This window comes from Chamaea fasciata, unplaced genomic scaffold (assembly GCF_029207755.1).
Source record: "Chamaea fasciata isolate MVZ Bird 193981 ecotype frontalis unplaced genomic scaffold, bChaFas1.0.hap1 SCAF_33, whole genome shotgun sequence".
Lineage (NCBI taxonomy): Eukaryota > Metazoa > Chordata > Aves > Passeriformes > Sylviidae > Chamaea > Chamaea fasciata.
Window position 1 is genome coordinate 2,099,719 of NW_027094118.1, and position 22,930 is coordinate 2,122,648.

Genomic DNA, 22,930 nt, shown 5'->3' on the forward strand with positions numbered 1-22,930 from the left:
TCAGGGCCCCTCCCGGCCCCAGGCGTGGAGCTCCTCCCGAAGGAGAAGGGGCCGGGCCCTGCTGGTTCTCCTTTTATTTCGGTCGTTTCGCAGCCGTGAGGAAAGAAAGGCTGAAATGGAGCCTTTGCCCAGCGGTTCCCTCCGGGTCAATTGCGGCCGAAGCTCCGTGCCGGCGCTGGCCCCAGCACCAGCATCCCTGCTGCCCCGCCGGCCTTTGCTGTCCCCCCGTGTCCATTCCCTGTCCCCGAGGCCCACCCGGCTCTGGCAGCATGTCCTGGGTTGAAGTATATTCTATCACCATCTTCATGAACTGTTGAAACCAGGTGAGGCAGTGCTCCCTGCCTCCTCCACTCTGGCTTATCTTCTGTTAATGGGCCCATCAGCACCTTTGCTACACAGCTCACAGATAACCCCCTCCTGGACTACCTCCTGTTAATGGGCCCATCAGGCCTTATCACATGACTCACCATCCCATTGTGGGATGCTCCGCCCAGAGGGAGAAACCAAGCATTCCAGCCTAGATATAAGCTGAGACTCTGAACACCAGAGGGGCGCTTACCCACTGGATTCCCAGAGGACCCGAGCTACCAGACCTTTCTACAGGATCACTGCTTCAGGAAGACCACCTCATCTGAACTGCTTCCATCACTACGCTCAGGTTGTATTCTGACTCTGTCAGTGGTCTTTTGTATTATTGCATCTATTTTATTTTACTTTCTTTCTTTTTTTTTTTTTTTTTCCTATTAAATTGTATCTCTGACTTGGAGCCTCTCATTTGTTTTGTCTTCAAACTACTACATTTTTTGGTGCCCAACGTGGGGCCCAAGACACTGAGAAAAGTCAGAATTACAATTTTGTATTGAAGAAGACACCTGTTCGCTATGATGCTCAACATGCTTACATGTGTCTTATATCTATCTCTCTATATTTTTCCACAACTGGGGTACTATCTGCCAGTCTTAATGCTCCTGCGTAGACCAGGGTATGGTACTAAAATCGCTTTAGTGGTCTATTATGTCCATTGCTTGATAAACTCCGAGGCAATGAACATTATTCAGAATATACACCCACTTTTGTTTTCTTGTTCTGGTCTAGGATGCTACATCTGGGGCCTCAACAATCTCACCCAGCCCCTGTGGGGAGGGGTGAAGAATGATTTTTTCCAGCTTTTCAGGCATGACACAGCAGTTTTTGAAAATATGGAATACCCTCTGGATGCCAAGGACAGCATGATGTTGTTGTTAGTCCTGCTTTGTCTTCTCTGCACGGCCCGCACCATGCTTAGAATCAAAACACTACATGGTGTGATACAGCGTGTTCTGAAGGAAGAGGAAGAGGGAAAAAGAAGCAGAGCAACAATATCAGTGTCTACACAGAGTGTCACAGAGGCGAAAGGAACCAGAGGCAAGGCAACAGTGTCCTCATCTACACAGACCGTCACAGAGGAGAAAGAAGCCAAAAGTGAGGCAACAGTGTCCACATCTACGCAGACTGTCACAGAAGAGAAAAGGACTAAGGGTGCCATCAGCATCTCCACACAAACCATCACCGAACCAGAACAGCCTAAACCAGTAGCAGTTGCCCCCGTTCAGAAGAAGAAATCAAGGACCAAATCAGTCCGCATAGTGACTGATGAGGGTGCAGCAAGACCTTCACAATCAGCAGAAGAGACAGAGCCAGAAATCGTCACTCGCTCTCTATCTCTGGGTGAGCTGCGTGACCTGCGAAGGGAATTCACCCGCCAGACCAACGAGTCCATCCTGACCTGGCTGCTCCGCATCTGGGACGCTGCAGCCAATGACACCATTCTGGATGGAAGTGAGGCCAGGCAACTGGGATCATTGTCCCGGGATGTGGTCATTGACCAGGGGATTGGGAAAAGCCAAGAACCTCTCAGCCTCTGGCAGCGACTGCTAACAAGTGTGAAGGATAGATACCTTTGTAAAGAAGACCTCCAAGTGCACCAAGGAAAATGGAACACAATAGAACAAGGTATCCGATGCCTGAGGGAATTGGCTGTGTTGGAAATCCTTTTTTCAGAAGATGAGAGATTTCCTAAAAACCCAGATGGTGTCCAGTGCACATCACGGATGTGGTTGAGATTTGCACGGCTTGGACCCGAGATGTACTCACGTTACCTGGCAACACTGCAATGGAGGGAAGGTGAGGACAGGGTAGGTGTCTTGGCTAATAAACTAAGAATTTACGAGGACACTGTCACTGCCCCAGTTCGTACCCATGTCTCGTCTGTGGAGACAAGACTGGCTGAGCAAGTCCGGAACTTGATTGAAGAAGGCCATCAGAAACTGAAAAAAGAACTTAAGGAAGAAATTTACCATATCCAGCCAGAGCCAATGAGAGTCTCTGCCATTAGGAGCAGGCGCTCCCCAGCCAGGGAGAGAGGATACACACCCCGAGGTAACCTCTGGTCTTTTCTTCGGGAGCATGGAGAAGACATGAGGAAGTGGGATGGAAAACCCACCTCCTCCTTAGCAGCCCGGGTACGTGAACTGAAAAGAGAAACACCTACCACAAAGAGCCCATCTAGAATCAATGTTGCTCCGGTCTCTCGTGCACAGAACTCCAGACGGTACAGGAATGATGATATGACTGATCCTCTTGAAGGAACCTCAGAAACATATTTACAAGAAGAGAGCAATGTATGCCATGACCAGGAATAGGGGGGCCCTGCCTCTAGCCAGGTAGAGGAAAGGGACAATCGGATCTACTGGACTGTGTGGATCCGATGGCCTGGAACATCTGACCCACAAAGATATACGGCTCTGGTTGATACGGGTGCTCAGTGTACTCTGATGCCATCAAGGTACGTGGGAGCAGAACCCATTTCCATTTCTGGGGTGACAGGAGGATCCCAGGAGCTGACTGTACTGGAAGCTGAAGTAAGTCTAACTGGGAAAGAATGGCAGAAACACCCCATTGTGACTGGTCCAGAGGCCCCATGCATTTTGGGCATAGACTATCTCAGAAATGGGTATTTCAAAGACCCAAGAGGATACCGCTGGGTTTTTGGCATAGCTGCTCTAGAGACAGAAGGCATCAGACAACTGAGTACCTTGCCTGAACTCTCAGACGACCCCTCTGCTGTGGGACTACTGAAAGTTGAAGAACAACAGGTGCCGATCGCCCGAGCAACAGTGCACCGTCGGCAATATCGCACCGACAGAGACTCTGTGGTCCCCATCCATAAGATGATTCGTGAGCTGGAAAGCCAAGGGGTGGTAAGCAAGGCTCGTTCACCCTTTAATAGCCCTATATGGCCCATGCGTAAGTCCAGCGGAGAATGGAGACTGACAGTGGATTACCGTGGCCTGAATGAAGTCACACCACCACTGAGCGCTGCCGTACCAGACATGTTGGAGCTTCAGTATGAGCTGGAATCCAAGGCAGCAAAATGGTATGCGACCATTGATATTGCAAATGCCTTTTTCTCCATTCCTCTGGCAGCAGAATGCAGGCCTCAGTTTGCCTTCACCTGGAGGGGCGTGCAGTACACCTGGAACCGACTGCCCCAGGGGTGGAAGCACAGTCCCACCATTTGCCATGGACTGATCCAGGCTGCACTGGAAAAGGGTGAGGCTCCAGAACACCTGCAATACATTGACGACATTATCGTGTGGGGAAACACTGCAACAGAAGTCTTTGAGAAGGGAGAGAAGATCATTCAGATTCTCCTGAAGGCCGGCTTTGCCATCAAGAGGAGCAAAGTCAAGGGACCTGCTCGAGAGATCCAGTTTCTGGGAGTGAAGTGGCAAGATGGACGGCGTCAGATTCCCACTGAAGTCATCAATAAGATCACTGCAATGTCTCCACCGACCAACAAGAAGGAAACACAAGCTTTCCTAGGTGCCATAGGCTTCTGGAGGATGCACATTCCCGAGTATAGCCAAATCGTGAGCCCTCTCTACCTGGTTACCCGCAAGAAGAACGATTTCCACTGGGGCCCAGAACAGCAGCAAGCTTTCGCCCAGATCAAGCAGGAAATCGCTCATGCGGTAGCCCTTGGCCCAGTCAGGACGGGATCAGAGGTGAAGAATGTGCTTTACTCTGCAGCCGGGAGCCACGGTCTGTCATGGAGCCTTTGGCAGAAGGTGCCGGGTGAGACTCGGGGACGACCACTGGGATTCTGGAGCCGAAGCTACAGAGGATCCGAAGCCAACTACACTCCCACAGAGAAGGAAATCTTAGCCGCCTATGAAGGAGTCCAAGCTGCCTCAGAGGTGATTGGTACTGAAGCACAGCTGCTTCTGGCACCTCGACTACCGGTGCTGGGGTGGATGTTCAAGGGAAAGGTTCCTACCACACATCACGCCACCGACACCACGTGGAGCAAATGGATCGCCCTGATCACGCAGCGCGCCCGTATTGGAAACCTGAATCGCCCTGGGATTCTGGAAATTATAACAAACTGGCCTGAAGGTGAGACCTTTGGATTATCCTCTGAAGAAGAGGAGGAGCAAGTGACACGGGCCGAGGAAGCCCCACCATATAACGAGCTACCAGAGAGTGAGAGACGATATGCCCTTTTCACCGACGGTTCCTGCCGAATTGTAGGTGCTAACCGGAAATGGAAAGCTGCTGTATGGAGCCCCACACGACGAGTTGCACAAGCTACCGAGGGAGAAGGTGGATCGAGTCAGGTCGCAGAGCTTAAAGCTGTCCAACTGGCTTTGGATATTGCTGAACGAGAGAAGTGGCCAAGGCTCTATCTCTACACTGACTCATGGATGGTAGCTAATGCTCTGTGGGGATGGCTGGACCGCTGGAGAAAGGCCAACTGGCAGCGCAGAGGGAAACCCATCTGGGCTGCTGAGATTTGGCAGGACATTGCCACCCGAGTAGAAAGGCTGACCGTGAAGGTTCGACACGTGGATGCGCACGTACCCAAGAGTCGGGCTAATGAAGAACATCATAACAATGAGCAGGTGGATCGAGCTGCCAAGGTGAAAGTATCTCAGGTTGATCTAGACTGGCAGCACAAAGGAGAATTATTCCTAGCTCGTTGGGCTCATGATGCCTCTGGTCATCAAGGGAGAGATGCAACATATCGATGGGCTCGTGACCGAGGGGTGGACATTACTATGGACAGCATCTCCCAGGCTATCCATGACTGCGAGACCTGTGCTGCGATCAAACAGGCCAAGCGAGTGAAGCCTCTGTGGTATGGCGGACGATGGTCAAAGTATAGGTATGGGGAAGCCTGGCAAATTGACTACATCACCCTTCCCCAAACCCGCCAAGGCAAGCGCTATGTGCTCACCATGGTGGAAGCAACCACTGGATGGCTGGAGACCTACCCTGTGCCTCATGCTACTGCCCGGAACACCATCTTGGGCCTGGAAAAGCAGGTCCTGTGGAGACATGGCACCCCTGAGAGAATTGAGTCAGACAACGGGACTCATTTCAAGAATGGCCTCATAAGCACTTGGGCCACAGAACACGGAATCGAATGGATATACCATATCCCATACCATGCACCAGCTGCTGGGAAGGTGGAACGCTGCAATGGACTGCTTAAAACTACCCTTAAGGCACTTGGTGGAGGGACCTTCAAAAATTGGGAACAGAACTTAGCGAAGGCCACCTGGATGGTCAATACCCGAGGGTCCATCAATCGAGCTGGTCCTGCCCAGTCTGAATCCTTGCATACAGTGGATGGAGATAGGGTCCCTGTGGTACACATGAGAGGTATGTTAGGAAAGACTGTTTGGATTGATCCCACCTCGGGCAAGGGCAAACCCATCCGTGGGGTTGTCTTTGCACAAGGACCTGGTTACACTTGGTGGGTGATGCAAAAGGATGGGGACACCCACTGTGTACCACAAGGAGACCTTATTTTAAGTGAGAACTGTGTGTGGGATTTCATTATATATATATGTGTGTGTGTGTGTAGTTTAAGGAAGGTATTGATTTGGGATGATGTAGATGGTAATAGAATAAAGGGGTGGAAATTGTCCTGGGTTGAAGTATATTCTATCACCATCTTCATGAACTGTTGAAACCAGGTGAGGCAGTGCTCCCTGCCTCCTCCACTCTGGCTTATCTTCTGTTAATGGGCCATCAGCACCTTTGCTACACAGCTCACAGATAACCCCCTCCTGGACTACCTCCTGTTAATGGGCCCATCAGGCCTTATCACATGACTCACCATCCCATTGTGGGATGCTCCGCCCAGAGGGAGAAACCAAGCATTCCAGCCTGGATATAAGCTGAGACTCTGAACACCAGAGGGGCGCTTACCCACTGGATTCCCAGAGGACCCGAGCTACCAGACCTTTCTACAGGATCACTGCTTCAGGAAGACCACCTCATCTGGACTGCTTCCATCACTACGCTCAGGTTGTATTCTGACTCTGTCAGTGGTCTTTTGTATTATTGCATCGATTTTATTTTACTTTCTTTCCTTTTTTTCTTTTTTTCCTATTAAATTGTATCTCTGACTTGGAGCCTCTCATTTGTTTTGCCTTCAAACTACTACAGCACGGAAAGTGCTTCTCCTAGCCTGGGAAGCGAGAAAACGCCGTTTGGCCGCGCCCGGTGCACTCTCCGGCGGTTCGCTCGCAGGCAGGCTTGGAACAGCGTTAAACGCTGTTTCCGAGCTCTCCACAGGCAGAGAAGCTGTTTGCAGCACGGAAAGTGCTTCTCCTAGCCTGGGAAGCGAGAAAACGCCGTTTGGCCGCGCCTAGTGCACTCTCCGGCGGTTCGCTCGCAGGCAGGCTTGGAACAGCGTTAAACGCTGTTTCCGAGCTCTCCACAGGCAGAGAAGCTGTTTGCAGCACGGAAAGTGCTTCTCCTAGCCTGGGAAGCGAGCAAACGCCGTTTGGCCGCGCCTAGTGCACTCTCCGGCGGTTCGCTCGCAGGCAGGCTTGGAACAGCGTTAAACGCTGTTTCCGAGCTCTCCACAGGCAGAGAAGCTGTTTGCAGCACGGAAAGTGCTTCTCCTAGCCTGGGAAGCGAGAAAACGCCGTTTGGCCGCGCCTAGTGCACTCTCCGGCGGTTCGCTCGCAGGCAGGCTTGGAACAGCGTTAAACGCTGTTTCCGAGCTCTCCACAGGCAGAGAAGCTGTTTGCAGCACGGAAAGTGCTTCTCCTAGCCTGGGAAGCGAGAAAACGCCGTTTGGCCGCGCCTGGTGCACTCTCCGGCGATTCGCTCGCAGTCAGGCTTGGAACAGTGTTAAACGCTGTTTCCGAGCTCTCCACAGGCAGAGAAGCTGTTTGCAGCACGGAAAGTGCTTCTCCTAGCCTGGGAAGCGAGAAAACGCCGTTTGGCCGCGCCTAGTGCACTCTCCGGCGGTTCGCTCACAGGCAGGCTTGGAACAGCGTTAAACGCTGTTTCCGAGCTCTCCACAGGCAGAGAAGCTGTTTGCAGCACGGAAAACGCTTCTCCTAACCTGGGAAGCGAGAAAACGCCGTTTGGCCGCGCCTGGTGCACTCTCCGGCGGTTCGCTCGCAGGCAGGCTTGGAACAGCGTTAAACGCTGTTTCCGAGCTCTCCACAGGCAGAGAAGCTGTTTGCAGCACGGAAAGTGCTTCTCCTAGCCTGGGAAGCGAGGAAAACGCCGTTTGGCCGCGCCTAGTGCACTCTCCGGCGGTTCGCTCGCAGGCAGGCTTGGAACAGCGTTAAACGCTGTTTCCGAGCTCTCCACAGGCAGAGAAGCTGTTTGCAGCACGGAAAGTGCTTCTCCTGGCCTGGAAGCGAGAATACGCCGTTTGGCCGCGCCTAGTGCACTCTCCGGCGGTTCGCTCGCAGGCAGACTTGGAACAGCGTTAAACGCTGTTTCCGAGCTCTCCACAGGCAGAGAAGCTGTTTGCTGCACGGAAAGTGCTTCTCCTAGCCTGGGAAGCGAGAAAACGCCGTTTGGCCGCGCCTAGTGCACTCTCCGGCGGTTCGCTCGCAGGCAGGCTTGGAACAGCGTTAAACGCTGTTTCCGAGCTCTCCACAGGCAGAGAAGCTGTTTGCAGCACGGAAAGTGCTTCTCCTAGCCTGGGAAGCGAGCAAACGCCGTTTGGCCGCGCCTAGTGCACTCTCCGGCGGTTCGCTCGCAGGCAGGCTTGGAACAGCGTTAAACGCTGTTTCCGAGCTCTCCACAGGCAGAGAAGCTGTTTGCAGCACGGAAAGTGCTTCTCCTAGCCTGGGAAGCGAGAAAACGCCGTTCGGCCACGCCTAGTGCTCTCAGAGGCTGCACTCTGCAGGCTGGCCGCGAACAGCGTCTAGGGCGCGGTTTCCGAGCTCTCCACAAGCAGAGAAGATGTTTGCAGCACGGAAGGTGCTTCTCTTAGCCTGGGAAGCGAGAAAGCGCCTTTTGGCCGCGCCTAGTGCTCTCTGAGGCTGCACGCTGCAGGCTGGCTGCGAACAGCAGCTAGGCGCGGTTTCTGAGCTCTCCACAAGCAGAGAAGCTGTTTGCAGCACGGAAAATGCTTCTCTTAGCCTGGGAAGCGAGAAAGCGCCTTTTGGCCGCGCCTAGTGCTTTCTACGGCGGCACGCCGCAGGCTGGCTGCGAACAGAGGCTAGGCGCGGTTTCCGAGCACTCCACAAGCAGAGAAGCTGTTTGCAGCACGGAAAGTGCTTCTCCTAGCCTGGGAAGCGAGAAAACGCCGTTTGGCCGCGCCTAGTGCACTCTCCGGCGGTTCGCTCGCAGGCAGGCTTGGAACAGCGTTAAACGCTGTTTCCGAGCTCTCCACAGGCAGAGAAGCTGTTTGCAGCACGGAAAGTGCTTCTCCTAGCCTGGGAAGCGAGAAAACGCCGTTTGGCCGCGCCTGGTGCACTCTCCGGCGATTCGCTCGCAGTCAGGCTTGGAACAGCGTTAAACGCTGTTTCCGAGCTCTCCACAGGCAGAGAAGCTGTTTGCAGCACGGAAAACGCTTCTCCTAACCTGGGAAGCGAGAAAACGCCGTTTGGCCGCGCCTGGTGCACTCTCCGGCGGTTCGCTCGCAGGCAGGCTTGGAACAGCGTTAAACGCTGTTTCCGAGCTCTCCACAGGCAGAGAAGCTGTTTGCAGCACGGAAAGTGCTTCTCCTAGCCTGGGAAGCGAGAAAACGCCGTTTGGCCGCGCCTAGTGCACTCTCCGGCGGTTCGCTCGCAGGCAGGCTTGGAACAGCGTTAAACGCTGTTTCCGAGCTCTCCACAGGCAGAGAAGCTGTTTGCAGCACGGAAAGTGCTTCTCCTGGCCTGGAAGCGAGAATACGCCGTTTGGCCGCGCCTAGTGCACTCTCCGGCGGTTCGCTCGCAGGCAGACTTGGAACAGCGTTAAACGCTGTTTCCGAGCTCTCCACAGGCAGAGAAGCTGTTTGCTGCACGGAAAGTGCTTCTCCTAGCCTGGGAAGCGAGAAAACGCCGTTTGGCCGCGCCTAGTGCACTCTCCGGCGGTTCGCTCGCAGGCAGGCTTGGAACAGCGTTAAACGCTGTTTCCGAGCTCTCCACAGGCAGAGAAGCTGTTTGCAGCACGGAAAGTGCTTCTCCTAGCCTGGGAAGCGAGAAAACGCCGTTCGGCCACGCCTAGTGCTCTCGGAGGCTGCACGCTGCAGGCTGGCTGCGAACAGCGGCTAGGCGCGGTTTCCGAGCTCTCCACAAGCAGAGAAGCTGTTTGCAGCACGGAAAATGCTTCTCTTAGCCTGGGAAGCGAGAAAGCGCCTTTTGGTCGCGCCTAGTGCTTTCTACGGCGGCACGCCGCAGGCTGGCTGCGAACAGAGGCTAGGCGCGGTTTCCGAGCTCTCCACAGGCAGAGAAGCTGTTTGCAGCACGGCAAGTGGTTCTCCTAGCCTGGGAAGCGAGCAAACGCCGTTTGGCCGCGCCGAGTGCACTCTCCGGCGGTTCGCTCGCAGGCCGGCCTGGAACAGCGTCAAACGCTGTTTCCGAGCTCTCCACAGGCAGAGAAGCTGTTTGCAGCACGGCAAGTGCTTCTCCTAGCCTGGGAAGCGAGCAAACGCCGTTTGGCCGCGCCGAGTGCACTCTCCGGCGGTTCGCTCGCAGGCCGGCCTGGAACAGCGTCAAACGCTGTTTCCGAGCTCTCCACAGGCAGAGAAGCTGTTTGCAGCACGGAAAGTGCTTCTCCTAGCCTGGGAAGCGAGAAAACGCCGTTTGGCCGCGCCTAGTGCACTCTCCGGCGGTTCGCTCGCAGGCAGGCTTGGAACAGCGTTAAACGCTGTTTCCGAGCTCTCCACAGGCAGAGAAGCTGTTTGCAGCACGGAAGGTGCTTCTCTTAGCCTGGGAAGCGAGAAAGCGCCTTTTGGCCGCGCCTAGTGCTCTCTGAGGCTGCACGCTGCAGGCTGGCTGCGAACAGCAGCTAGGCGCGGTTTCTGAGCTCTCCACAAGCAGAGAAGCTGTTTGCAGCACGGAAAATGCTTCTCTTAGCCTGGGAAGCGAGAAAGCGCCTTTTGGCCGCGCCTAGTGCTTTCTACGGCGGCACGCCGCAGGCTGGCTGCGAACAGAGGCTAGGCGCGGTTTCCGAGCACTCCACAAGCAGAGAAGCTGTTTGCAGCACGGAAAGTGCTTCTCCTAGCCTGGGAAGCGAGAAAACGCCGTTTGGCCGCGCCTAGTGCACTCTCCGGCGGTTCGCTCGCAGGCAGGCTTGGAACAGCGTTAAACGCTGTTTCCGAGCTCTCCACAGGCAGAGAAGCTGTTTGCAGCACGGAAAGTGCTTCTCCTAGCCTGGGAAGCGAGAAAACGCCGTTTGGCCGCGCCTGGTGCACTCTCCGGCGGTTCGCTCGCAGGCAGGCTTGGAACAGCGTTAAACGCTGTTTCCGAGCTCTCCACAGGCAGAGAAGCTGTTTGCAGCACGGAAAGTGCTTCTCCTAGCCTGGGAAGCGAGAAAACGCCGTTTGGCCGCGCCTAGTGCACTCTCCGGCGGTTCGCTCGCAGGCAGGCTTGGAACAGCGTTAAACGCTGTTTCCGAGCTCTCCACAGGCAGAGAAGCTGTTCGCAGCACGGAAAGTGCTTCTCCTAGCCTGGGAAGCGAGAAAACGCCGTTTGGCCGCGCCCGGTGCACTCTCCGGCGGTTCGCTCGCAGGAAGGCTTGGAACAGCGTTAAACGCTGTTTCCGAGCTCTCCACAGGCAGAGAAGCTGTTTGCAGCACGGAAAGTGCTTCTCCTAGCCTGGGAAGCGAGAAAACGCCGTTTGGCCGCGCCTAGTGCACTCTCCGGCGGTTCGCTCGCAGGCAGGCTTGGAACAGCGTTAAACGCTGTTTCCGAGCTCTCCACAGGCAGAGAAGCTGTTTGCAGCACGGAAAGTGCTTCTCCTAGCCTGGGAAGCGAGAAAACGCCGTTTGGCCGCGCCTAGTGCACTCTCCGGCGGTTCGCTCGCAGTCAGGCTTGGAACAGCGTTAAACGCTGTTTCCGAGCTCTCCACAGGCAGAGAAGCTGTTTGCAGCACGGAAAGTGCTTCTCCTATGTGGAGAGTGTGATTGATAACTGGCTAGCTGCAAAAGGTCACGCAGACATGAGAGAGCTTTGCTGAGCACACAGGCACTCTCATGAAAACCAGCAAGGCAGTAAGCTTCTATTTCCTTGAGCACAGCTGCTATACGATAACAAGACCTTGTAGCTGAAAGATAAGAGGGAGAAGCATGGTTAAACTAAAACTTACTCAAACAATGTAACCACAAAGGAATGTAGAAAGAGGCGTAGCTGACTTTTAGTCTGAGCACCAATCCTGAGCTTAACTTTTGCAATATGTATGAGCTGATTATAGAAGATATAAATGTGTGTATGCTACCTGAAATAAACGAGATTTGCTGACCATGATAGCATGAGGCTCTTCTCCTGCGGCTCCGGTTAACCCAACATTTGGCGCCCGAACGGGCTTCTCCCCTACCCTCTCTAGAGCTGCATTGGGGTCGGGTCCTTTGGACGGCGGATTTACGCCCGGGGTGGTCACATCGGTGCGCCCTGCCGCTACGCGCTGCCGACGCCTGGGGGTTTGCAACGGTACCGGTAAGTATGGAAAGGCAAGCAGCGTATGATCTCTTTACCGCTTTTCTTAGAAAGCGGGGATTTAAGGGGCTTGACTTAGATAAGGAGCTCCCCCCTCTTTTGAGCCATGCTACATCTTATGGCTCTTTTGCTAACCCCCATACTGTTCATGAATTAGCCGAATGGCGCAGGTATGGGGATAAGCTTTGGGAATTAGTGTTAGATGATGATAAGCCAGCGAAAAAGATGAGCAAGTTGTGGAGAACTGTGCATAATGAATTGCTTATGTGTCAGGCGGAGAAGAAAGCTGTCGATAATGCTCGTGAAATGCACACTAGGAATAGGGCTTATGGGGATGACCCTTCCGCTCCAAACCCTCCGGTTTTTGCAACCGTTGACCTCCCGTCATCTGACTCTGTAGAGCCGGCCAGTACACCCACCGTTCAGCCCTCGCCACAGCCCTCTGCTCCACTAATGCCTTCACCCCCCACCCCCATGAATGCAGAGGCTAGGAATGCCCCTCCCTGTCCTGTTGCCACGGAGCCGTTCCCCGGAGCCTTATCGGACCTCGCGGAGGCTATGGCACGAGAAAGACGGGAGGTATGGGCGGCACTGGCAAATCAGGGCTGGCGGGAGGGAGATACGGATCTGGCCGCGGCAGCTCAGGAGCAGATGTCGTCCCCCCTCGCCCTCCCAGTTATCTTTCACAATAACCCGCAGGGAGGGCAACGGGCGGAGGTTACTAATTTAGACTGGAAACTTTTGTCACAACTACGATCTACCGTAGCGAGCTATGGGGTCACAAGCGAACCCGCTACACAAATGTTAGAATTCCTTTTTAATACGAATCTCCTGTTGCCCGCAGATATTAGAGGTCTTTCTCGTTTAATTTATACCCCACATCAAAGGTTACTGTTTGAAGCCCGATGGAGGGAAGAGGCGGCTGCAAGTGCCGCACTCCCTCGTCCCCAAGGAGACCCCTTACTCGGCATTACTGTTGACGAGCTTATGGGTCAAGGACCGCTTCATAGAGTAGAGGCTCAAGCTACCCTAGGTCCTGATAAATTGAGAGAGGCCATGGCGGTAGCTAAAAGAGCTATGGAGAAAATTAGACCTCCAGGAGGTGTTCCTCTTTATATGGGGATAAAACAGGGGAGGGAGGAGCCTCTTGGCCCCTTTGTGGACAAAATCATTGATGCTTTAAGTAAAGCAGGCATTGCTGAGCACATGCAAGATGCCCTAGTTAAACAATGTATCTTGCAGAATGGGAATGCTAACACTCGTTCCCCTCATAGCTTCAGCCCCTGGGAATTGGAATGTCCAAGATTTGTTAGATAAAGCGGCAGCCATGCCTTCCGGCACTCAGGTATTTGTGGTAGAAGCGCTGCAAAAGATAGGTGAGGGGTTACAACAGCAGGCTCAGGCTTTTAGAGAACAAGCAGTATCAGCTCAGACTCAGGTTTTAGCTGCCCTCGCACCCCTCCAAGCGGCGACAGCGCGTCAAAGCCCCAATACCGGTGGGAGGATGAAGTGTTTTCGCTGCGGAAAGCCGGGACACATCCGCCGCGAATGTAGCGCCACGGGCGTATGGTGCGGCAAGTGCCGATCCAATACCCACAACAGCACCGCTTGCCGATCTGGATCGGGAAACTCCAAGACCAGCGCGAAACTGGGCCGCGCCGGGACACAAATAGTTCCAGCCACACCATCGATGAGCAACTCTTGCCAGCAACCTCCGGCAGCCTCGGATTGGACCTAGCAGCAGCAGTAAATGTTACCCTATATAACAGCAGTCCACATGTGATTTCTACCGGAATTTTTGGACCTATTCTCATTAATGGACAACCCACAGGAGGACTCATTTTAGGTCGATCGTCTGGGTCTGTTTTGGGCCTACTGGTAGAACCTGGAGTTATCGACGCTGATGCTGAAGGAGAGATTTTTGTTATAGCTCATACACCTTTCCCGCCGGTGAACATTCCAAAAGACCAACGGATCGCCCAGTTCATACCTCTACCGCAATTAACTATGAGCATACCACCACGATCTGATGAGCCGCGCGGAACAAAATGCCTTGGCTCCTCAGGAGGTATCACTCTTCCTGTCATAGACTTATCTACAAGGCCCAAAAGGACCATCCAGGCTCCACCGTCCACTTTGCATGAAGCACAAAAACTATTGGGAGACCTCCAATGGCTTAAGCCTGTAGTTGGCATTCCTAACACCCTTCTAGAAGCGTTGCGCCCCCTCTTAAAAGGCACGGACCCCTGTGCTCCGGTTGTACTTTCTGCAGATCAAATCAGTGCCCTTCAAAGTATTTTGTGGTGTGTTGCCAATGGCTTTGTCACCAGGTATGATCCATCCCTTTCTGTTTCACTGACTATTTGGAATAACAAAGATCACCTTCTAGGAGCCATTACGCAGAAAAAGAAAACGGGGGAGAGACCAGGAAATATGGAGGACTTGGGGGTCCTGGAATGGATTAGCCCTCCCTTACAGCAAAGAAAAACAATTACACAAAAAATTGAAAAACTTGCCTTGTTAATTATGAAAGGCCGATTACGCACAATAGAGCTAAGTGGCAAGGAACCTAGTGTGATACATCTACCTATGGAAAAAGCGTCCCTGGACTGGTTTCTGCTTAACTCCGCAGAATTGGCAGAGGCATTACTACAAGCACCGAGTTTTGTTACAACAGGCCCTCTTAAACCGAAATTATTGCACTGGCTAGGAGAATGGCAATTAATTACTAAACCTTTGAGAGAAGACCAACCTATTCCACACGCAATTACAGTTTTTACTGATGCAGGAAAGCGCTCCCGCCGAGCAGCAGCTACTTGGAACAAAGCAGGCCAGTGGCATCATCATGTGATTCCAGCAAGCCCACAGGACAATCTCCAGACGTTAGAACTATTGGCAGTTATATGGGCTTTTCAAACCTTCCAAGAACCTGTTAATGTAGTTTCTGACTCACTTTATGTAGTGGGAGTTATCTCCAGAATTGAAGACACAAGTCTCAAAGAAGTTAACAACCCCCGACTGAGTGAACTTTTCATGCAACTTCAGCGCACATTACAAGCTGGTTAAAACATTTGATACAAGTAGTGTTTGTGATTTTGCTTGTAATTGTTGTTTTGCTTTTAGTTTTGCCTTGTGTGTTGCAATGTTTGCAGCGTATGGTATTGTCAATGTTTGATAATTTTAAGATGACAATGATAGCAGTAAAAGAAAACGGGGGAAGTGTGGAGAGTGTGATAGATAACTGGCTAGCTGCAAAAGGTCACGCAGACATGAGAGAGTTTTGCTGAGCACACAGGAACTCTCATGTAAACCAGCAAGGCAGTAAGCTTCTATTTCCTTGAGCACAGCTGCTATACGATAACAAGACCTTGTAGCTGAAAGATAAGAGGGAGAAGCATGGTTAAACTAAAACTTACTCAAACAATGTAACCACAAAGGAATGTAGAAAGAGGCGTAGCTGACTTTTAGTCTGAGCACCAATCCTGAGCTTAACTTTTGCAATATGTATGAGCTGATTATAGAAGATATAAATGTGTGTATGCTACCTGAAATAAACGAGATTTGCTGACCATGATAGCATGAGGCTCTTCTCCTGCGGCTCCGGTTAACCCAACATTTGTTTCACAAAACCCAGGGCAGTTTGGGTTCGCTGTCCCCGCAGGATCCTCAGAGCACCAAGCTGAAACAGTGGAAAAGTCCCGGGCTGGTCGCTGGGATGGCAGGGTGTCCCGGCAGGCAGGGGCAGGATGTCCCGGCAGCGCAGGGGGTGCAGGGTCACGCTGCAGCAAGAGGAGCAGCGCCGAAGGAGCCGAAGGCGAGGCAGGGCCTGGACCAGCTCCCTCAGGTGGCCGGGAAAACTCAGGATTCAGGCTGAACTGGTGATAGTAGATTTCCCAGGACTGGATCCCTTTGGCCACAGTGAAACTCCTCCAGCCAGCAACAGCCGTTCTCCGCTCGGCGTGCTCTGCGGCGGCTGAGATCCTCGAGGAGCGGCAGACACGCGTCTCCCCGAACGCCGGAGAAAGAAAAGCCCGCAGCTGCCTCAAGCTTTGTCTTTTACCGGCGTTATCTCCCCCTTCCACCTTTGTCCACCTCTTTGTTTCGGTTAAGTACTCTCAAGTATCCAACACTTGGTCTCCTTGGTAACGTGTGGGGAAAAAATTCTTTAGAGAAAGAAGGAACAAACCTAACCCCCAACACTCCTCCTACTTTTTTTGCCAAGAGTGAGGGAGTCCCAAGGAACCATTTCAACACTTCAAGGAATGTCTCACATGCCAGGAAAGGCTCTGACACACTGACTGAAAACACTGGGAGGAGGGAGGACACACAACACATCAGCCAACGCAGATTTTCGGCTGCCTTGGACATTATTCCTTCACAACAGCCACAATCTTTTTCCATAGATATTCTCCCCAGGTAAAAATCCAGGCGTGATGGTGAAGGGGCTAATTCTTTACCCTGTTTAGAATCAGTCAGAGAACTTCACTGTGTTTGTGACTCGTGCTCTCTTCACTTGAAACAGCTCCCACAAGACCTTGAGGGTCAACTTGCTTCAACTGCCGGGAGGTCAAACTTGATAAAATCTTCAATATTGTCCTTTCCGGTGTATTTCCTTATCCTCCTACCCTTATGAGATCTGCCTGTACTGCAGGACCAGCTATCTGCTCTAACAACATGGTTCTTGTATGAAAAATACAAGCCAAAATAGAAAATCTAGATGCTGAAAGGAATATCAACCAAGTCAAATCCAACTTTTAAAAACAGAATCCTCAAGAAATGATTCACCCACCCCAAAACAAATGCAGCAGGAGAGGCAACTTATTCATCTCACAGAGATCATTCTCCTATCTCTCCATGCTCTGCTCCAAAGTGTGTTCAAATCAAAGGTTCTCATTTTTTTCCTCTTCCTCTCAATTGTATTTAATTAGGTTGGTTTTTTTTTCCTTTGAAGTCAAGGGAAAGAGACCTATTTATTTCAAGGAATATTTAGCCTGGCCTTTTCCTTCCAGTGTTCTACCTCACTGCATCTTCAACCCCATTGTTCCATAGGGACAGGGAGGCATCCAAATAAAGATTAATAAAAAGGCAATTCCTGTGGTGTTATCAATTGAAGAAACAGGATCACTTTTCCCAGTGTCAATGAACTTCAATACACTAATAAAATTAACAAATATCAAAGTGGTTTGGGTCTGAAATAGAAACATTTCCACTAAATCTGAGTAGCTTTTCCAAATACTGGGCAAATAGTTTGATACACTTTGAAATACTAAAATATCTCCAGTGCTCCAAGATGAAGCTGAGCAAATTTCACTGAGTGAAATGAGACTAGACATTGTTTGCACCTTCTAAGCATGCATTATATTTTCATCTTGGTGTTTAAAACAAGGCCACTGCAAGGAGAATTTCCACTGTCCCAGCTGTCAGTAACTGGTTTTGTGACTTACCTGCTGGGGAATTACTCACTTCCCATTGCAAATCTGAAATCACTGTTCATTTGGACAGATTGCTCCTGACTGCACCCTGATGATGTGTCCTCAGTCCAGCTCGTGGCACTGGCAAGATAAATGTGTAGAATGAGATTAGGGGCAAAACACTAACAAAATTTGCTTAGATCAAAGAGACGCACTCACACCCTGTCAGTACTACCTGACATCTTCCTGACAATATTATGAGGCAATTAATGTCTGTATGTCTTGGCTGATGGAGGTGAATAATGGTAAGTTCTAGGAGGCAACTGTCTAAAGCAGGGGAAGCTGATTAATTACCCAGCAATAATTCATTATTGAGACATTTAGGTCGACTTGTGCACCACAAAGTCAGAGGGAGCAGGAAACAATCAAACCGATGAATACTGTTCAGACTAAACTGTTGGCAGCTACAGCCATAGAGGCACATTTACAGAGAAAATGACACCATCTCAGAGAAATCAGGTGCCTGGAAGCAAATCCTCAAACCAAGTGGGCAGTCTCCATCCCACACAAGGGACGCATCAGCACGTGCAGCAGGAGCCCCTGTGCTGGCATTCTCACTGTTTCTCAGGTCTACCTGTTCCCTGCCTCAAACAGGGGCACAAATGAGGAGCCAGTCTGCAAAGCCTTGGGCTTTCATCTCACACTGCTACACTGAAGCAAATGGACAGGAAAATAGAAGAAGCCTGAATACACCTCTGCTGATAAAGATCTCTATGTTAATACCATTAACATTGACTACATCTAATTTAAAGCTGATATCTGCCTGCATATCACATCCAAGTCTCTTTTCAGGTGTACAAAAAATGTGTCTATTTCACAGCATTTCTTCCTTTACTTCTCCACCTGGATCATACAGAAAATACATTTCTTGGCCACCAGCAAATCATTACCCCTTATGGGGACTGTTCCCTAAAGAGTTTAAGTACCAGAACAATGGACTACTGCACAGCACCAAATTTCAGTTGTGACTTAACTATTCCACAAAGGGGATTTACTGTAGTAAATCACCTCTCAGGAATACACAATTATTTTAAATTTCACTGACATTTTCCACTAACAAAACAGCACTTCTACTTTAGCAGTGATTCGAAGATGGAAACTTTCCATTAAGCCTTTTCTTTCCTCTGGGTGTCAGAGTTGTCCTCAAAGTCCTTCTGTGTTAAAAATTAATTGTCTGCTTTGGTCTAACACACCCAATGTATTCGTTAGGGAGTACACGCACAGTAATACCTCAGAAAGGTTACAACCCTCCTCCCCAAGATCTTGGATGGCAATTTTGGGTTACTCTGAACCTCTCTCCAGCTTTGGCTTCTGAACTTTTCCTTTAATCTACTTTTTCATTCACTTCGTGTATACCGATACAGTAGTTTTCCTCTTTTTGTAACCTGGTGTCCAAATACCAGAACGACCGCTTGACCATTTCCATAAGCAAACCATCCTCTGCAAAACTCTTCAGTCAGAATCTTATTATTAAAGCAACTTTTTCCAAGCAGTTTCTGCCGCAGAGTCAAAGGGCCCTCTGCTCAGAATCCTTTTCCTTAAAAGCACGGGGATATGGATGATTTCTGTGCCCCGTAAAGGTCCAGTGCCATTCACCTCTGGATACCAACCTGTTCTTCCATCTGACTGGGGATGGAGTCGCGGAAGATGAGAGGATTTCTCTCCAGCAATGATATCCTGCCCCTTGGCAGATATCAGGCAGTTCAAATCAAATTTCAGGTTTAGCTCACAACACTCAGGATGCTGACAGATGATGGAAGCACTGTCACAGCAGCTCTAGCTTGACTTTCTGCCTACACTACTGTACATTTTAAACCACTTCTGAACAGGATCACTAGAAATGGGCAGCCATCCCTAAATCATCCCTGAAAACACAATGGCATCCAACAGGTGTTTGCTTGAGTTATCCCCCTAAGGGAAGGCAGTACTTAAACAGGCATAGAGAGGATAAAAGGAATAATTCTGTTCCTAAGAGCTGCCTCCTTCCCCCTTCTCCTCATTTGCCAAGGCCACGCACGAGGCCGATCAGCGCCGCTGGCGCCTCCGGAACCACCTGCAGCTGGCAGCCAAAGGTGACCAAAAAAACCCCCCCCAAAAAAAACCCCAAAAAATTTGGGGGGAGGGGGAATCCCTCCCCAGAATGATATTTTTACATTTTTATTTATTTCGGGGTTTTTTTGTTTGGTTAATCAGGCCCTCTCCGGCAAACCTTCGCTCAAAACCCGCTGAGCTCCCCCGGGGCCGCTCCGGCCGCGCCCTCAGACACCCCGAAAAGACCCTGGAAAGACACGTTGGGCTGAGGGGGGATCCTGAAAAATTCAAAAGAATTAAAAAACGGAAATATCCGACTCGTTTTTTGGGGCAAAAAACGGATAAAATCGGGAGGTTTTGGGGCGGTTTGGCCTCCGGGGCTTGCCATACAAAATGGCGGCGCGGTGTGTGGGCGACAAAATGGCGGCTCGGAGATTTCGCCGTACAGAATAGAGAAAACAGGGATTTGGGAGGGAAAAAGGGGATTTCGGGGGAAAAGGGGATTTTAGAGATAAAAATTGGATTTTCCGATTCTAAATTTGGAGAAAAAACGGATAAAATCGGGAGGTTTTGGGGCGGTTTGGCCGCTGGGGGTTGCCGTACGAAATGGCGGCGCTGTTTGATGGAGACGTGAGGGCGACAGAATGGCGGCGTCTTGAGGATCGTGCCGTACAAAATGGAGAAAATGGAGATTTGGGTGGAAAAGGGGGGATTTGGGGGGAAAAGTGGATTTTAGAGATAAAAATGGAAATCTCCGACTCTAAATTTGGGGGGGAAAGGGCAAAATTTAGGGAGTTTTGGGGTGGTTTGACCGCTGGGGGATGCCGTACAAAATGGCGGCGCGGTGTGAGGGGTGAGGAGCGGGCGGCAAAATGGCGGCGCCCTGAGGATCTTACCGTACAAGATGGCGGCGCGCGGGGTTTTTTTTGCCGTACAAAAACGAAGAAAATGGAGATTTGGGGAAAAAAATGGGATTTAAGGGAAAAAAAAGAAATTTTAGAGAGAATAATGGAGATTTTGGTTGGGAAATGGGAAAATTTGTCGGGTTTGGGGTGGTTTGGCCGCTCGGGGTTGCCGTACAAGATGGCGGCGCGCGGGGGGTTTTGCCGGATAAGACGGAAATTTGGGGGGAAAATGGAGATTTTGGGGAAAAAAGGGAGATTTTAGGGGGGAAAATGGGGATTTTAGAGGGAAAAACGAAATTTTTTGGGGAAAAAAATCGCTTTAAAAAGAAAAAAAATCCCCAAATCGGCAAAACCTGAGGGGAAAAATTTTCCCAAAAACCGCCTCAAACTCCCACAAACAAACAAAAAAAAAAAACCCGCGGCGACAGCAAAACAACAACAACAAAAACCGGCGAGCTGAAAATTTTTTGAAATTTAATTTTATTTAATTTTAATTAAAATAATTAAATAATTAATTATTTGACTATTTTAATTAAAATTTTTCGATCCCAAAAAATCCAAAAAATTCACCCCAAAATTTCCACCCAAAATCCCAAAAAATGACCCGAAAATTTCCACTGAAAACTGAAAATTTTGAAGCCTGAAAATCCCTCAATTTTACCCCAAAATTCCCGCTGAAAATTGGGATTTTTAGAGCCTCAAAAATCCCCAAAATTCACCCCAAAATTGGAATTTTTGAAGTTCCAAAACCCCCAAAATTTCCACCCAAAATCCCAAAAATTCACCCCAAAATCCCCACCTAAAATCCCTCAAAAAACCCCAAAATTCCCACTAAAAATTGGGATTTTCAGAGCCCCAAAATCCCCAAAAATTCACCCCAAAATTTCCACCCAAAATCCCAAAAATTTACTCCAAAATTCCCTCCCAAAATTGAGATTTTTAAAGCCCCAAAATCCCCCAAAATTCACCCCAAAATTCCCACTAAAAATTGGAACTTTTAGAGCTCCGAAATCCCCCAAAATTCACCGAAAATGCCCTAAAAATGACCCAAAAATTCCCACTAAAAATCAGGATTTCAGAGCCCCAAAATCCAAAAAAATGACCCCAAAATTCCGACTGAAAAATGGGGTTTTTTGAAGCCCCAAAATCCCTCAAATTCTCCCCAAAATTCCCACCCAAAACGCCAAAAATTCACCCCAAAAATTCCCATTAAAAATCAGGATTTCAGAGCCCCAAAATCCCAGAAAATGACCCCAAAATTCCCACTAAAAATTGGAATTTTTAGATCCCCAAAATCCCCCAAATTCTCCCCAAAAATCCCAAAAAACCCCCCAAACCCCCTCCCAGTACAAACCAGTACAAACCAGTAAAGAAAAACCCCAAACCAGTATAAACCAGTATAAACCAGTACAAACCAGTCACCCCAAATCCCTTCCCAGTTCATCCCAGTTCATCCCAGTGACCCCTAAAGCCCCTCCCAGTACAAACCAGTAAGGAAAACCCCCAAACCAGTACAAACCAGTATAACCCAGTACAAACCAGTACAAACCAGTATAAACCAGTAACTCCCAGTATCCCCCAGCGCCGGGCCCTGGCCCTGAGCCGCTCCCTGGAGGTTGCCGAGCATCGAGAGATCCCAGTTCAAACCAGTACGGACACGTGAGGGCACTGGAATGGGGACTGGAGGGCACTGGTTTATACTGGGATGGACTGGGAGTGAGTTTGGGGGTCACTGGTTTGTACTGGGATGGACTGGGAGTGGGTTTGCGGTCACTGGTTTATACTGGGATGGACTGGGAGTGGGTTTGGGGTCACTGGTTTGTACTGGGATGGATTGGGAGTGGGTTTGGGGTCACTGGTTTATACTGGGATGGACTGGGAGTGGGTTTGGGGTCACTGGTTTGTACTGGGATGGACTGGGAGTGGGTTTGGGGTCACTGGTTTCTACTGGGATGGACTGGGAGTGGGTTTGGGGGTCACTGGTTTGTACTGGGATGGACTGGGAGTGGGTTTGCGGTCACTGGTTTATACTGGGATGGACTGGGAGTGGGTTTGGGGGTCACTGGTTTGTACTGGGATGGACTGGGAGTGGGTTTGGGGGTCACTGGTTTGTACTGGGATGGACTGGGAGTGGGTTTGGGGGTCACTGGTTTATACTGGGATGGACTGGGAGTGGGTTTCGGGGTTTCTGGGCGTGGTTTAACCTTTGCCCCTCCCCCACATGTGAACCGATCACGCCCCTCATCAGGCCACGCCCCCTTCCCTTATATAGATCGACAACAAGGGCGGGGCAAACTGGGCGGGGCCTGGGGGTTACTGGGTTCTACTGGGAGGGAGTGGGAGGGGCCAACACGGCTCTGACCCCGCCCACCGCACCGATATGCAAACTTATGTAAATGAGAGCACAAATAAACGCAAATGACGTCACTGACCACAGGGACTGGGAGTTACTGGTTTGTACTGGGAGGGGCCTGGGCGTGACTCAGACCCCGCCCACCTCACCGAGGCGCCAGCCTTATGTAAACTTATGCAAATGAGAGGCGAAATAAACGCCGGTGACGTCATTTGTACGCAGAGG

The 22,930-nt window shown here is 50.7% G+C and overlaps 1 protein-coding gene across 1 annotated transcript in view; it reads left to right on the top strand.

Annotated features, from left to right (window-relative positions):
• LOC136303411 (zinc finger protein 585A-like) overlaps positions 1–22,930 on the top strand; it is a gene marked incomplete at its 5' end in the record, with an annotated part of 71,536 nt that overhangs the window by 14,501 nt on the left and 34,105 nt on the right. Inside the window, one exon of the mRNA XM_066207085.1 lies at positions 17,343–17,364. Within this exon, the coding sequence (XP_066063182.1) occupies positions 17,343–17,364 (22 nt within the window). The remainder of the gene's footprint in view (positions 1–17,342; positions 17,365–22,930) is intronic.